The 12,167-nt window shown below is 38.6% G+C and overlaps 1 protein-coding gene across 1 annotated transcript; it reads right to left on the minus strand.

The window, feature by feature from the left end:
* Window positions 1–446: 446 nt before the first annotated feature.
* si:dkeyp-67f1.2 (uncharacterized protein LOC556106 homolog) lies at window positions 447–4,088 on the minus strand. Its single transcript, XM_061688464.1, has 9 exons — window positions 3,889–4,088; window positions 3,716–3,805; window positions 3,157–3,198; window positions 2,347–2,449; window positions 2,200–2,258; window positions 1,450–1,500; window positions 1,283–1,367; window positions 1,060–1,186; window positions 447–968 (listed from the first exon to the last, which is right to left on the minus strand). Exons 1-9 carry the CDS (start codon window positions 3,902–3,904, stop codon window positions 882–884), a joined length of 660 nt encoding a protein of 219 aa, XP_061544448.1. The 5' UTR covers window positions 3,905–4,088; the 3' UTR covers window positions 447–881.
* Window positions 4,089–12,167: the final 8,079 nt, after the last annotated feature.

The following is a 12,167-nucleotide window of genomic DNA, read 5'->3' on the forward strand; positions in this document are numbered from 1 at the left end:
AAATATATGAGCTTGCTGACTGGATGGACATTTGTGACTAATGTTACCATTTAATGAGCACACTATTCACCTTCACTTAGCAACACGATTCAGTTAGCAAACTGTGTACTGTTTAATGAATATATTTTGAATGTCTGAAAGGTTTTTACATCAATTGATTATTTCACTATGACAGAGTGGACGTGTTAAGCTTGACAACATCAAAATACACAATTGAAAATTAGAAAACAGTGTCAATATTCTGCAGTTTAAGACTCCATCAAAGGAAGACCAAATGCTGGTCATAATGTCACTGAATTATTATTCTTTTTTTTTTTTATTAAAAGGGGCAGTTACCCCATAATGACGGTGCACAGCAACGCCAGGGAAACATGCAAAATCTTCCATTTGATTAAGAAAATAGTATATATATGATCAAACGGACTTATCAAATAACTTGCTGTGGACAGTTAAACCATGTAAGAAATTATTTAGTAACATGTAACCACGTATTAGACACAATACACAGTACTTAGCAGACCAGTGTGTGGGACATGCCAAAGTTACGTACATCCAATAAATAAATGGTAAATAATAAAGGAAACACATTATCATTGTAATGGTATATGCACAAATGTTTGTCCACTTAAAATAAAACTTCAAGAGTTTCATTATTTTGCTCCATTTTCATGATGACTGAGTGATTCTGATGAGGAGACCAAAGGCACTTTATTGGGATATTCACACCGACATGTTCCGAAGACACATGGGAACGGTTTTAAATTGTGAACAAAATGCAAATATCCTTTAAGACAGTAAATAGGAAGTGGTCGGAAGTGCAAAACACATAACTCCTGTATTTATATATTTATTCCTATCTTCTTGTTTATGAGAAATGTCCTTTAAGAGCTTCTTGGGAAACAGCCGCCCACCTCCACCGCCACAGGCCATCCCTCATAAACGTTGCTTGTGTCGTCATTAGCAACTCGCTGACAAATGAACAGCCGAGAAGACGTTCAGTTGTCAAAGCTGTCTCTTTCCACGTGCAGAAATAGAACAAACGAGGGCAAGGTCACTGACCTTCTCGAAGGAGCTCCTGTTTCCTGTCCCGCCTCTCCCTGCAAACACCCAGTTGTCGCGATAACTTACGGACTTGATCAAAGCGCTGCCCATCCCGACAAAAATCTCCCTCATTTCGTTTGTCATCCTGCCGCCGAGAAGTGAAAGGGGAAAAAAAATGAAAGGTAATTTTTGTGGAGCAGGAAATCATTTTAGCAGATGTACATCTGGGAATTGGACCTACTTTGTTGTCACGTCGTCGAAGGAGGCCACAATGACAATCTCTCCAGGTTTAATCTCTTTTAGGTACGCCAAAATGTCCTCTGGGACTTTGGCAGCCGAAGAAGTCATAGTAAAGTTTAAAAAAATGTAAGTAAATCTTTGTAAAAATGATTTATAACACTTTGCTACCTCCATCGTTCATATTCAGATAGCCACATCTGTCCACAGCTCCGTTCTCACCTAAGATGAAACAAACAAAACCTTTATCATCTTCTGCAGCTTGTTTTCATCATCACATCATCTTCCTTGAGAGCAGATAACAGTTGGTCCAATTAAAAAAAAAACACATTAAGTTTCTCGTTTTTCATCTCACATTTGTCGCCCGTTACTTCTATGCATCAAAAGCCATTTTGCTGATAGAGAAAACATGTCTACAGGAGTAAGTTAACAAAGTAGAAATTACTGAGGAAAATATATTGGAAGTTGAATTCAGTGGAGCACTTTAAAAAAAAAAAAACAAAAAAAAAACCACACACATTAACACTCAGGACTCTATTTTCACATGGTCTAACTGTGTGCAGAGGCGGGTGTTGGTAATTTCGTGGACCAGGACACACTAGCGCATTTAAAAGCGGGACGTTTGCGCTGCTGTAGGCGTGATCATAGCCAACTTCAATCCTGTCCAATCAAAGTGGCTTTTCTCACTCCCTTTAAATGCACCTTGCTAGAAGCGCACTGACAGTCTTTGACATGGCAGAAGAAGCAACTGATTTGCTCGAGCCCGCGTGGTCGAACCCACAAAATAAAGAGCAAATTGTGAAAATTAACATATGACGTACATTACATATGACCTATTAAGTGTATTGAGTTAATTGTATTATGAGTTAAAAGTAATAGTAAAAAAACAAAAAATGGTTAGAAATTTTTTTTCCCACTCACTGTTTACAACAACAATGTTGAGCCCAGGTCCCACATTGTTCAGTACATGGCTCATGATGCTGCAGACATATAGTAAATAAAAAGCATTAAAACTTCACAGGGGAGCCATACATTTCCTAAAAGGGTTCTTGCGTACAGGTGACTTACATTTTCCCATCAAAACAGATCTTGGGCCCGACAACATTAGCTGCTCCACTGCGCACGTGGATTGCAAAGTGATCGGGTGGGCACCTTTTGGAGAGGTTGCACTCTGGTGAAGGCAAAGGCGTTACTGCAAGGTTATTGTATTTATTGCAAAAAAAAAAAAGCACAATTTTATGAGAATAGTTAAAATCTTATGAGGGAAAAGGCCATAATTATGAGAATACAGATGAGATATAACAATACTTATTTTGTGAGAAAATATTTTTACTGCATAAAATGACTGAATACTGTCGTCATGTGTGAAAGAAATCACAATTTTATTAAAATAGATGAAATACGAGAAAAATAGTCATAATTCTGAAAATGAAGTTCAAATGTGGCAGAAGAGGGTTTGAATATTGCCGTTTTTACAAGTCATAACTTTTCTTGAGAAAAGTTGTCATTCTACAAGAGAAAATTATTAAAATAGTTGCAATATATTGATAAAACAAAAAATTTCCCTGAAAAAGATACGAGAAGAAAGTCGTAATTTAGTTTTGAAATTTGAAAAAGTCAAATTTATGAGAATAGCATCTGCATCAGAAGCTAGAATCTACTCATTTTGTTAGAAGTTGTAATTTTGCAATCTTTGGTCTTTTTCCCCAAAAGGTGTAATGCTACTAGATATATGAGACTAAAGTTAAATTACATGAATTTCCTTCATTACAGATTTTCTTGAACAACAAAAAAGGTGCAACTTTGTGAGGAAAAGGTGCTTTTGCAAGGACAGCTGAGGAAAAAGTGTCAAAAATATCTAAACTACATAATGCTCACTTGGTTGGAATTTTGGTTTGAATTGCACAGCAATTTTCATCCCTGCAAAAAAACAAACAAATACAAAACAAATTTGAAACACCATCAACACATTACGGTGTGACAATATACTTTGTAATAGGTCAATATCACTATAAAGTGCCTTTGGTGTACTCATCAGGCCACTCTGTCATTGTGAAATATAAATTGACAAACATTTTAGAAATTGAAATATTATATTTTTTAAAACAGTACACACTCAGCTTGCTAACTCAATCAGGTTGTTAACTGAAGTTCCACTACGTTCTCAATAAATGCTAACATTAGCCAAAAATGTCCACCCTGTCAGCGAGGTCACATATTTTGCTGTTTGGATCCTTTATTTTTGCTTGCAGTGAAGTGAATTTCTAACAAAATGTGTGGGAGCTTGACCAATATGCATTTCTAACATCTACTTAATACAATGAATATGAAGTTCAAGGTAAAATGTCAATTTTCTCCTGGTATAATGGGCAAGTCTCAAAGGCACCTTATGGTGATATTGACTTATGTGACTGAAAAATCTCAAAAGGCAGCTCACTGAAAAGGTCTCTTGCTCTCTGCTGTACGGAGTCGTTCAAGATGGCCCACGTTACCAGAAGAACAACAATTATAGCAGCGTAGGGAGCAACTGTCAACCACAAAGAGCAAGAGAACAGAAGTAATGCAGCATGTGGGCCATGAAATGTACATCACCAGCAAGCAAAATCTCACCTCGATGCCTCATCATGTCTCCAACAAATGAGTCTGTACTGCTCCTGATGTATTATTTGCTGTCAACAGCACAGCTGGTTGGCGTCATGTCATCTGTTCAGTCTGCCTCGCCACGCATATGCATGCGAAGGACCTTTGGATATGCAACAGCGCTCGTGCTTTGTGTTGCCAGTGCGAGCAGGATGTGTCATTGTACGTGCACACACACCTACAGTGAACTAGACGATCAAGTTTCTCCTACTCACAATGTCAAATATGGGACAGCATCCATTCGCAGGTTATACAGCTTAAAAGCAAACAATAGCCGGAGCCTTCCTCTGTCATAAAATAAAGGATGGGGAAATGCTTCTTTACTTACCGTGCATGTTTCGGTTTTTGAGCATGTTTCTGTCTTTGGGTTATGTCACTCAGAAATGTTATTTGTGCAAGCCATTTTCCCCACAAAATCATATTTTTGTAGTCTATTAAATAAGTTGATATTTTATATCTAATAAAAGCTTGAATAGAGAACAATGACTTAATCTGGAGCTATAATACATTATTTGTTGAGTACACATTGTTCAGTTATAACACAGTGCTGTCACTGCATTAATCAGAGATATCGATATGCAGTGATAGGAAGAAGCATGATTAGCCAAAGATTTTAGAATTAAATGCAATACACTTTGGTCATTTAATTGTATCTTACCTTGATAAATTTCTTTGGTGGGTAGTTTCAATTTTGTGAAGTTATTTAATGTAGAATAACTTGTACAATGGATATCAAAAGTCTACACACCCCTATCAAATGTCCATAGATCAAGATATTTGGTGCGACTTTCTACTTGTCCTATTAGAGGTCAAAACCCTTTTCACCTAAAACATTCACAACTCAGTTGAGAAAAAAAAAACATCTTTCAGAGAGGGGAAGTAAAAAATAAACTGATGTAATGTGGTTGCACAAGTATGAACACCCTCTAATAGTGTATAACTGGGGTAACTTTGATGACTGTCTTCACTGTGTCCCTTGGTATATAAACTCATTCACTGCCATTGACGGGCAGCTACTGTATAGTATACTACGAGTATCAAACTAGGAGGGCTTGCAGTGAACAAGTTAATGCCACGGAAATTATTTTGTTCCCCTCTCCTTACAAATATGTTTGCACAATGAGATAATGCTGATGCTCTGGAAGCACTCTGCAGACCATGGCTTGTACTGTAACGTGACTACAGAAAATGTCAGGAAAAGCCGACTAGAAAATCTGAATTTCTATTTGGGATTAATCAGAGGCACTTTGACTGGCGATCAATTCAGCGTGTACCCGATTTGGGCCCAAAGTCAGCTGGGATAGACTCCAGCTCACCCGCAACATTAATAAGGACAAGTGGTATAGGAAATGGATGGATGGAAGTCACTATGGGGTTTGAAATAAGACGAAAAAAACATTTTAATTGTCACGATTGTTTTTAAGTCATTATTTTGGGAGAGAAAATAGTTGAAATATGAGAAAAAGGTTTTACGAAAAATTTCATTTTACAAAATGGATGGATGGATGGATAGGTGGCATTACAAATTGTGGAACTTTATGACAAGAATAAAGTTGAATAGACTAGTCCTAGTCAGAATCTTTTGAGAAAATAATTCACAAATTTAAAAAATTGTAGTTCTAGTGGCAACATTTCATGATCAAGGTCTTTTTTTTTCTTTTTCTAAGAGCATCCAGACAGCTGTGTGTGCTACACAAAAGCCTGAAAGTAGCAGAGTGAAAAAAGTTTAATTATCACACCTCGTATGTCAGTTTAAAAGAAAACTTTGTTCCTTCGCAATGTTACAAAGGTCGTTTCCTTTTCATTGTGGCCTTATACGTCCTTGTATGAAATTGATAGTGTTCTTGCCTCGACAGAAAATTGTAATGTTGAGCTTCAAAGTATTTTTTCCCCTGGACATATAACAATAATCCCCCACAATTTTAAAGGATTTAAATTCTTTAAAAAAAAAAAAAGCCTTCAATTTTGACCTTTTGTTGGTGTGAATCAGTTACTGTTCAAAAAACCCAATGGGATTATCTCTGAAGGAGACATTCATCTGTAATGGCTTAAGAAGACAGGATAAGAAATACAGTGGACAGCAAGGTTGTACCTAAAACGTTAAAATATCATTTTGTCATGATTTAAGGTATGAAAAAAAAATACTCAACATCTCAATGTGCTCACCAAACATCATTTGCCTGCACCAGCAGATTTACTGACAATAAACAATATGTGACATATGCCTGATGCATACAACTTGACGACAAATATCATCCTACATAACATTATCCATCCGCCCATTTTTTTATGGTGTTTGTTCTCATTAGGGATGTAGGCAAGCCGGAGCCTATCCCAGTTTAGTTTGGCTGAGAAGCAGGGTACACCGTTGACTGGTTGCCATCCAATCCCAGGGCACATAAAAAAAACAAAAACAAAATATTCGCACTCTATCTGCCATGAATCTAACAAGCATGTTTTTTGCCATGTAATCGCCACACAAGAAGGCCGGAGCCGAGATTCAAACCACAACTTCAGAACAGTGATGCAGACTTACTAGCCACCAGGAAACCGCGCCACCCCTCAGTGATATAAATTGATTTTAATTGCCTCATTAAATACCGTCAAAGGGCATTGGGTCCCTACAACGGCTCTATAAAATCCAAGTTGTTGTTATTGAGTTAAAAGTGGGGCAGCATGCAGAAGTATAAGCTCTTGACTCACCCTCGCAGCCTAAATGAAGTCAAAATAAAACCAAGTATGTGCCGCTTTTATTTTTATGCGCATGTGGGCAGTGCAAGTGAACGAGAGCAACGACTTGTCTTTGGTGTTGCCAACGTGCAATGATTTCCCAAAAATGACAGTCAGTCAAAATGCTAAGTATGGTTGGAATGGCAACTTCAACAAGACAATGAATTTTGAAAATATTGACGATGGGTTTCGGAGAAATTTAGTTTTTTTATGTCGGGGGGAAAAATTTTCCTTTTTGGGGAAAATTTTTGTGTGATATTGCATAGAGAAAATTTTATAAAAAGAAGCCTCCAAATTAGAGGAAAACTGTATAACTTGATTATTTCTCAACCTATTCCATCAACCCTTTCATTTCATCTGCTACTCGGGGAACCCTTTCTCTGATTGGCTGACAAGTTTCAGGTAAAAATATCCACCAGTAAGCTTGTGCAAGCCAAAATTCAAAAGGGATTCTCAAAATTGACCTGCCAAAATTGCTGTGCCGTCGTCCCGAGCAGTGTGGACAGTATAATAGGTCAGGTGCTTTGGATCAATTGTTTTTTCCTTAGTGTATTTATTATGGAGGATTTTAGAGGCATTTGAAGAGCTCTCAATGTTTTTTTTTTTTTTTTTTTTTTTTTTAAAGTTTAAAAAAAAAAATAGAAGTTCCATAGATGGCGGCCATGTTTTACATTGCTACTTATCAGCGTTGCTATTTTTAGTGACTTTTCCTTTTTTTTTTTAACGTATAGCACCAAGGCGAACTGTGGTTCTCATGTTAGCAACATTCCCTTTTCCTGCACGGTGGAGGGAAGAGAGGAATTTGCCCCTGTAATAACTAAGAACGACTAACAGGGGCAATTCTAGGATCAGAGGTTTATGGGTGCTGGGATTCATTTTAGGGATGCTTCAGCATGCCCAAAAATGGACTAGAAACGCCTATGATTTGGAGCAAACCATTTTGAGGCAATGAGGGGACAGGTTCTGTCGGTATTGTTGTTAAAATTCATGTCAATGTCATTTAACCTGACTGATTATAATGTTTATTTCTTAATCATAAAATATACCATATCTACACAAGTAGCAGCTTATTAAAACAATATTTGAGTATAAATGGTTGTTTGTCTCTATGTACCGTGTGGTTGGCTGGTGACCAGTTCACCCGAAGTCCACTGGGATATGCTCACCAGCTTGCTCACAACCCAAATGTTTACACGTGCTACAGAAGAATGAATGACATTTAATAGTGGCACAGTACCAGAATGACATGTTTTCCCCTATAAGCACTGTTATATTGACCATGAATATGTCAGTATTTTACAGTCTCCATTAGAAGACAATCTGAAACCAAAAACGTGCAAAAACATAAAAAACTGATTTAGTGTGATCTCCCTTTACACTGCATTTTTATTGGCCATATACATATTTGTAAAGAGCATACACACATACAATCACTAATGGTTGCTGTGAAAAACGCCACTAAAACAAAGCACAAGGTGGCATAGTACATAATTGTACATATAGTGTGTGCCTTTAACTGTGAGTGGAGAGGTTCAGTGTTATTCATGAACAAGGTCGGTTGATGTAATACTGCACACGACCAGCATAGGGAGTCTTTGCACTGCCATTCTCACATTAAAATGAGTATTCGGGTTGTATTAGGCTGAAAAGCAGTGGCCTCCCAACATTTAATAATGTGCAAAATGTAGCTCTATGGTATAGTTGAATGACTACAGTGTATTGTTTCTTTTGTTCATAAATATATGTGGGCTCTAAAAGGGCACACTAAAACAACACAATGAAAGATTTTAGTTCAAATTAGCAGCATGGTGGTTAGTGGTTAGCACGTCTGACTCTCAGTTACGGTTGAGTCTGGGTTTGAATCTCAGCTAAAGCCCTCCTGTGTAGTTACAGTAAGTCAACTGGGATAGTGTATAGAAAATGAATGGATGGATAATGATATGGAAATGTTATTTGTAGTTGTCAAGTTTGCTCTAAGTACGTGTTCATGGAAGCATCAGTCATTGTACAAAATGTTGGGCATATGTCACATATTTCATATTTAATTTATAATTCTTAAGTATTGTTGTCAGAAAATCTGCTGTTCGTTAATGAGGACAAGCGCTATTGAAATGGAATGGATGGATAGTTCCAAGTTCAAGGATCATCGGTAACTAGACACACACAGAATATGAAATGTTAAAATATGATTTTACTTTTGCAACACGCTGAAGAATGAGCATATTCTAGCGTCTGACCGGCATCCTTCTGCAGTCACACTGATAGTTTTTCCTTGTCTTGTGCGACGCGGCGCAGCCAAAGAGTTTCCTTCAAGTCGGCTAATGTTAGCACGCAAAAAGGAAAATAAGGCTTGAAAAGGGAAGCAGGCCTGCTCACGTACAGAGGTGGACTATTTTTAGCAGTCAATTACAGCATTTGAGACACGCGAAATGTCAAATTGCCACGTGACGCCACTTATTTCATAATAGGATAATGTTATATATTCACAATGGCAATGGGACTGTTTTCAGGCCACCGCTAGAAATGAAAATGCACACGCACTAATCGTGACCTTTACTGTGTTGGGAGTGAAATCGTTTTTTTTTCTTTTTTAACCGTATTTAGGTTTATTAGTAGTGCTTGAGGTTTATTTTTATTTCGTGCGTATTAAGGTGCCACTAAGTTCAGAACTGACCAGTGAGGGGATACCGCATCAGAAATAGGAGCCTTTTTTTTATTATTTTTTATTTTTTTTGCATGTTTCAAGGCAGCTGTGTCGGGAACAATTTGTAACATGGATTGTCAGTGTTGTTATGGTCTACCAAAAACACACAAACAGTACCAAAAACAAAATAATACCCTGGGTTATTTTGTCAAGATTTTTGGAGAGGAGGAGAATGTCAAACTGCCTTGAAAAGACTTCAAGGGGATTTGGTTAACCTGTCCGTGCGTTTTAAGAGTGCTATGGGTGTCATTGTATGGTTCTTCCAGGACTTATTGGGCTGCAGTGTGGCCATAGATTTATTCCAGCAGATCCTGTCAACAAAAAGAAAAGTAAAAGCCCATTACATTTGATGTGGGAACGGGGGCTGCATTATCTTGCATTATGTCAAATGGACTCGTGAGAATACAGACATTTAATCTCACCAGTCCGTCTCGTTAAGCTTCAAACTGATACGATCGTAGTGGTTGTCCGAAAAATGACCAGACCAATCAGTGTCTTAGGGAGTGGTGCTAAACGGGATGACTTTAGAAATGTTGTTTTTCCAATTTAAACTCACACATGTAATTCATTGGAAAGTCATCGCTAATTATTGAAGCCCTTTTTATACCGCACTTCATTTTTGTGCGACTGCGCCTTGCACTACTATGTCCATATTTTGCATTGGTTGCTAAGCTACCAAACAGGCAGTAGCCTGGATGTCAAGTAGTTACATCAGAAAGCCTTAGCTTTACTTATAGTAAGGAATGTAGAGGAGGCGTGATACAAGCTAAACATGTGTAGCTATGCTATATTCTATTATTAAGCTAACATTACCCTTGTTAAAAATGACAAAATCACATTTCTATCAATTTCAACCAATCTTTTATTTTCAACGTAGTGGTGATTTTCAGCCATTGCTGAGCATTTTTCAATTTGAGTAAGGCACCATGACGCCCACCTTGCCTGCCGCCAAGTTTTGTCGTGGCGCAACCTATGGGTTGGTCGATGACGTGCTGCGCTCTGTTAAGTGCACAGACTAAGACACAGACTTAAGTTTTAAGTTCCATGCCGATCCATTTATCCTGTAGGTGTCTGGAATGCACATCCCGAGGAGACTTATTATTTTTTGTTTATGTCTTGTATCCAAATAGTTGGGTACCTGGAATGCCTGTTAAATGTGAAATTAAACAACCAAGTAAATCTTTAGTTTTTTGCCTATTTCTGAAAATGTGTGACTCAGCCGTTCTATACTTCCACCCCACTGTTATGTAACAGGTAGTCGAACATACATAACCGCCCCCCCACAGAGTTTTTCGCTCAACTTTCCAGCAACGGCCCGCTGCCTGAAACGCTATCATGCAGAGGCACTACCATGCAGAAACACTCAATATCCCCCATGGGTGTGACACGCCTGCGTCATGTCACCTATTAATATGATCACCGGGCCCCCAACTGTCAACCATTCTATATGTGGGCCTCAATGGCGTGTAGTTTGTTAAAATCTGGAAAGGCTGACGGGGCTAAGGCGTTACAACTACCGGGCAGTGACCTGCACTGATTCGAACCACACAGCACCCTAAAGCAGACATGTACTGTATGTGGTGCATTAAAAACAGTGGGCGATAGGAGTGTTTACTGCATTAAAACTCGAGGACGGGCAGTGTAGAGGAGTGCAACAGCTGGGCCAGGTAACAGCACCGATTGTCAGCTTGCCGCATCCCCATGCCCTGCACCGGTCCCCGAGGGAATCCTGAAAATGAGTGTGGCCAATAATGTGGAGTGAGGAATATTTACCGTGTCGGATATGGACATAGTCGGACCTACCCGATGAGGAACCCAAGGGCGAGATTTTATATGGCACCCCCCTCCATCGCTGATTTACATACGCTTACAAAAGAAATCGAATAGCATTGTTTTTACCATTGTCTTCAATACACAAGATAACAGGTCACACAGTGTATGTAGAAAAATATATCTCTAAATAATGTGATTATTATATTTTCAAATATAAAAATGTATAACAGTAGTTGCGAGTAATTTTTTTTTTTGGTGCGTTTGGGAAACCTTGGTCCAGTAGCCTCATAATGTTTTCAGCGGTGTAACAATCTTTTGTGTAGTAATGTGGTTCATTTGCGTAAGTGCACCGCAAATCAGTCCGTGGCACAATTCTCTCAAGGACTCAAATGCCCGTCAGATATCAAAATACTTTTTAGGGGGAATTGATGACAGAGATGGTGCATTTTTTGAAATGTTTTAAACATTGATGAATAAAGAAAAAAAGGGCTTCAGGCAAAAAGGCCCTTTTCTCATCCAGGGCAAAAGGGCAGGTGCCGGAGCACGACTAGGCACGTGCCTGGATGTAAAGGTTGGTCTAAGAAGGGGGGAAAAAAATGGCAGCAATCCGGACATTGGAGACCTTGTTGCTGGCTGAGTCCATGACGGGCATAGAATCTTAAATAGGTAGGTGAGCGGGGCCAAGTCTGAGATTGTTACTTTCATTACTACTTCTATTTTTACTTGACAAATTCTGCTGCCCTCCAAATTTTTCACTTGCGCCAACGTCAATCAATTCCTTGATCAATTTTGTTTCACACATTTTTAACCTCCTCTGGCCCCAAAATGAACACACCTCGTCTGAATCGTGTTCTATCGTTGACGTCCCCGTGTTGCCGTCCTCCTCTGTCATCACTGGACTCTCCTCTGTCATCTCTGGACACTCCTTGTTCAGAAGTTTGAGCACCATGTATCGATATTTGGTCCCAATGAAACGACTAGACATAACACACTAGGGTGAAGGTTTAAGAGAGATAATACCGAATGTGCACAACAAGATCAA

Source organism: Phycodurus eques, chromosome 10 (genome assembly GCF_024500275.1).
Source record: "Phycodurus eques isolate BA_2022a chromosome 10, UOR_Pequ_1.1, whole genome shotgun sequence".
In the NCBI taxonomy this organism is placed as follows: Eukaryota; Metazoa; Chordata; class Actinopteri; order Syngnathiformes; family Syngnathidae; genus Phycodurus; species Phycodurus eques.

Excerpts from the sequence above, each read along its gene's own strand:
- si:dkeyp-67f1.2 (XM_061688464.1), bottom strand. Across the intron at positions 2,259-2,346 it reads ATCTGTTTTGATGGGAAAAT|CATCATGAGCCATGTACTGA; the intron begins GTAAGTCACCTG and ends ATATGTCTGCAG. Across the intron at positions 1,501-2,199 it reads CAACATTGTTGTTGTAAACA|GTGAGAACGGAGCTGTGGAC; the intron begins GTGAGTGGGAAA and ends GTTTCATCTTAG.